Source organism: Echinops telfairi, unplaced genomic scaffold (assembly GCF_000313985.2).
Source record: "Echinops telfairi isolate 266 unplaced genomic scaffold, ASM31398v2 ScPeMD7_22;HRSCAF=79, whole genome shotgun sequence".
In the NCBI taxonomy this organism is placed as follows: domain Eukaryota; kingdom Metazoa; phylum Chordata; class Mammalia; order Afrosoricida; family Tenrecidae; genus Echinops; species Echinops telfairi.
In genome coordinates, this window is record NW_022103919.1 from 4,943,164 (window position 1) to 4,947,703 (window position 4,540).

At 44.0% G+C, this 4,540-nt stretch overlaps 1 protein-coding gene across 1 annotated transcript in view; it reads right to left on the reverse strand.

Moving 5' to 3' along the window:
- Positions 1–4,540, reverse strand: part of FNBP1 (formin binding protein 1) — a 98,895-nt gene that overhangs the window by 8,977 nt on the left and 85,378 nt on the right. The window contains exon 13 of the mRNA XM_045288505.1: positions 1,193–1,325. Within this exon, the coding sequence (XP_045144440.1) occupies positions 1,193–1,325 (133 nt within the window). The remainder of the gene's footprint in view (positions 1–1,192; positions 1,326–4,540) is intronic.

Sequence of the window (4,540 nt, forward strand, 5' to 3'; positions counted from 1 at the left end):
AAAAAAAAAAAAAAAGAAAGGGTCATTCAACCCCCGAAGGGGTCGCCACCCACAGGTTGAGAACCATGGCTATAAACTGAATTGTGCCCCCTTAAGGGCAAAGGTGAAGTCCTAATGCCATGCACCTGTGAGTGCAACCTTGTTTAGAACAATGGTCTTTGTGGAATTCATTACCACGGGCCATCCGGGTGAGGAGTGAGCTCGTCACTGTGGCCTTTATAAGAAGAGGAGACGATAAGAGGCGCAACGAGACAGAAGCAGAGGGAACACAGGGATAAGGAGATGGAGGCTGGAGTGATGCTTTCACAAGCCAGTGGCACCGGAAGTCAGAAGAGGCGAGGAGTCTTCCCCTAAAGCTGGGGTAGGAGACCTTTCTTTCTGCCAAGGGCCATTTGGATAGCTATAGCACCATTAGAGGGCTATACAAAATTATCAGCTTAAAAATGAGCCTCTATTTGGCCAAACATTTCATGAGCTCACTCCCAATGTGATGGCTCAATGGGCCCAGACATGAGGACAATTTCGAGGATGTCGCAGGGCCGGGCAGTGCTTCGTCCTGCTGTGCGTGGGTCGCTCGGCGTGGGAGGCGACTCGATGGCACTTAGCAACAACAGTGCCCGATGACGCTGGCACTGCTTCTCTCTGGGGAGGCGTCTGACGTTAACTGGCATCGAGGATTTCGTCGGCATTCCCACCCCTGCCCTAGAGCTTTCAGGGGGAGCATGGCCCTGAACGGCACCTTGATTTTGGACTGCTGCCCCCAGAACGTGAAGAGACTGAATTTCCGTTGTTTCAACCACCACCAACATAGTTCAATGCATTTCCTAAACACTCCCCTTTTGGTTCCCTGGGACGATGGGGGAAGGTACACTTGTGATTATCTCCAGTAGTTACAGGAGCTTAAGGGAAATGCTTAGCAAAAAGAAAGGAAGAGAAAACCACTGCGTTTTTGACAAACACAACTTGACCCGTGTTGGCTCAGGGGTACAATTGAGATGGGATACCTTCAAATGCCAAACATTCACTGGGGGACAGTCTTTTTCCTTTGATAATTCACAAAATGATTTGACATTCCAAGAGGGTCCCCTCCTAGAGAACGGACTGGGAGTGAGGTTACAGAACACTACACATTTCTTGTCACCTCTTTTTCTTTATCCGCCAACAAAGCTTTTCAAGAACAGCTTCTTCATACCTCAAATTTCTGGGCCTCTAGACGCAGTTTTTCTATATTTTGGCCAACTTCGGTTAATTTGTGATCCAAACTGGCGGGGTCTCCCATCTGAGGGTTCTTTAGGTAGACATCTTTCATTTTTGTTATAGCATCTCTGAAAACAAGAACAGGCAGGGCCAGGCACAGGTTAGCGTCATCTGTCAGTTATACTCTCCTCCCACTTTGAAACGTGGGAGTCAGAGGGTGGAAAGATTATATCTAAATGCACATTCAGGAGAATAATGGAGTCAGCTTTCATTCTAAAAACAACAACAACAACAAACAATTCTCTTTTAGAAGTCTGCTAACAGAATCTGTATAAACCAGAGATTCCTTTTAAAATTTGTTGCCTTTTCTGAGCAGCAGCTCCTGTTGTCTGCAGCAAATGAGCAAACAAATGGATCCTGCCTTTCCCCATGCCACAAACAATAAGAACAACTCCAACCCCAATATTTCCAGTGCACATTTTTCATACAAACCAAAGCTACGACTGGCAGCTTGGGTCTTGTGGGCAGCAATATGTTTAACTCATGAAGAGGCACAGTTAATTGCTTTGGAAATTTCATTACACGCCATTTCAACTAGTCAGAATGAAACCAAATCTGCAGCTGGCATCCAGGACAGGCAGGCGACAGAGCCTTAAAGCTACGTATTGCAAAATGACAGACCTTCCAGATACCATGTCTCGGAAGCCAGCCCACAGTCGCCAGAGGAAACAGTCCCTAGAAAAGGGCGGCAAGGGATGAGCTGGAACAAAGTGTGTCTGAACCGTCACATGTACAGCTGAGGACCTGCTCTGTAAACCCTCTGTCAACTCATTCACAATAAACAGTAAAAAGACCCCCCACCCCCGAGGGGGACGACAATGGAAACGTGGGAGAAGGGAGACAGTGGTTGGTGTAAGATATGAAAATAATAATCATTTATCATTTATCAAGGGTCCACAAGGGTGAGAGGGTCGGGGAAGGAGGGAAAAAAGAGGAGCTGCTACCAAGGGCTCAAATAGAATATAAATGTTTAGAAAATAATGATGGCAACATATGTACAAATATGCTTGATGCAATTGATTTATGCACTGTTATAAGAGCTGTAAGAGCCCTTGATAAAATGATCTTAAACCAACAAACAAAAGAACAAAAACAAAAAAAGCAAAAAGAAAGAAAGAATTTCCACACATCCTCATCAACTGACAACTCAGTGACAAACATACTCTCTCTGTGTCGGACTGTCAGCTCCTCCCTCAGGAGAGTTGTCCTTTGCCTCCTTTTTATGGAATTGGTTTTGTCTCTCTTGTGGTCGAGGTGTGGAAGCTTCTGTACATTTTAGAGCAGTCTTCTATGAGATGTGTCATCGCCCAAACTCTCACCCAGTCTGTAGCTTCTCTTTTCACTCTGACACCCAGGAATGTTGTTCTTAACAGTCCTAGTCACTTGTGAGCTTTCAGTTATATCTGATAGATTATTTATGCTATACATTAGGGTCCCTAAATCAATCCCTAGTTTTCCTTCAGTGATTTTAGGTTTTACATTTAGGTCTTTGATCTGTCTTGAGGTGCTTTATGTCTACGGTGCGAGGGGTGAACCCTGTTCATTTCTCTACCAATGGACATCCGGTTTTGCCAGCACCACTATTTACTAAAGAGAGCATCTCATGGGTTTTGGCCCTTCGGTGAACATCAGCTGCCCACGGGTGGATGGATGGATTTCTGGATTCTCGATTCTACTCCTTTGGCCTATATATCTGTTGTTGTACCAGTACCAAGCTGTTTTGATGACCACGGCTGTGTAATAGTTTCTGAGATTGGGGACTCTTTCCTTGCCATGTAAAGTTGATGATGGGTTTTTCCGTCTCTTCGGAGAATGCTGGTGGAATAAGGATCAGGCGTGCAGCATATCCATGGGTCACTTTGGGGAGAAGTGACATTTTCACAGTGTTAAGCTTCTTGCCCCAGAGCATGATACAGCGGACTTCAGAAAGGTTACAGGAAAAGTCCACGATCTTGTACTTCCATTTTTCCGTGCACCTGGCGAGGCTCTCGTACATGTTCCTCCACTGAGGTAGGCTTCTTCAGCTTCCTGGAGTAGTGTTTACAGCTCTCTTTGTACACATTTGGTTTATTTCTATGTAGTTATAGCTCTTTGGTAGCCAGTGTAGGTGGTATGGTTTTCTAGATTTCATTTCCAGAGCTCTCTTTGGGAGTATAAAGGAACCCAGAAGATTTTGTTGATTATGCCCATCTTGTCCTCTGCCAATTTGCCAAATCCTTCTATAGTTCTAGTAGCGACCATGCAGCCTCCCTTGGATTTTCTATGCAGTCTTCTCATCTGTAAATAAGCAGAGTTTTTCCCTTCTTCCTTACCAATTTGGATGACTTTTGTTCCCCTTTCTTGCCTAATTGCTCTGGCTACCACTCCCAGTGCAGTGATGAGGGAGAGTGGTGAACGGTCCTGGTCTCCAGGGGAAGGCTTTCACACTCCCCATGTGAGAGGAATGTTGGCTGTTGGTTATGGATCTAGGACCTTCATTATGTTGAGGAATTTCCCTTCTAGTCTATTTTGCTGAGAATTTTTATCACGAATGGGGATTAGATTTTTATCAAATGATTTTTCTGTGTCAATTGGAATGATCATATGGTTCTTTTCCTTTGTTTTAATTATGGGTTGGATTATGCTATTCTTCTAATGCCAAACCATCCTTGCATACCTAATATAAATCCTATTTGGTCATGATATATATATATATAAATATAAATGATTATTTTGGATAAGGCGTTAGATGTTATTGGTGAGGACTTTACTGAGAACGTCTACGTCTGTCTTCATGAGGGACTCTGGTCTATACTTTACATTTTCAGTGGTACCTTTGCATGGCTTTGGTATCAAGGTAATGCTTGCTTCACAGAATGAATTTGGGAGTAGTCCATCCTTTTCTATGTTCCGGAATAGTTTGATTAGAATTGGTGTCGGTTCCTTTGGGGCCAGGGCTTAGCACCCCATCAGACTCAATCAGAAAATACCCCTAAAGGCCAACAAACAGTCCTTGAACTAACTACAAGCTTTTCTTTTTTGTTGTTGTCATGGGATTTTTTGTTTTTGTCATTGGCTTTTTGTTGTTGTTTTGTTTTCTTTTGTCACTTGGTTTTGCTCTGTCTTGTATTTGTGCATGTTATTATCTCCACAGGTCTGTCTAAATACAATAGGCTGGATGAACAATCTGGAGGAGAAAACAATGGGACCGACAGTTCCGGGATGACATGGGAGAGGGGGAGGTGGGGAGAAAGGAAGTTGTGTTAACAAACCCAGGGACAAGGGAACAACAAGTGATCCAAAT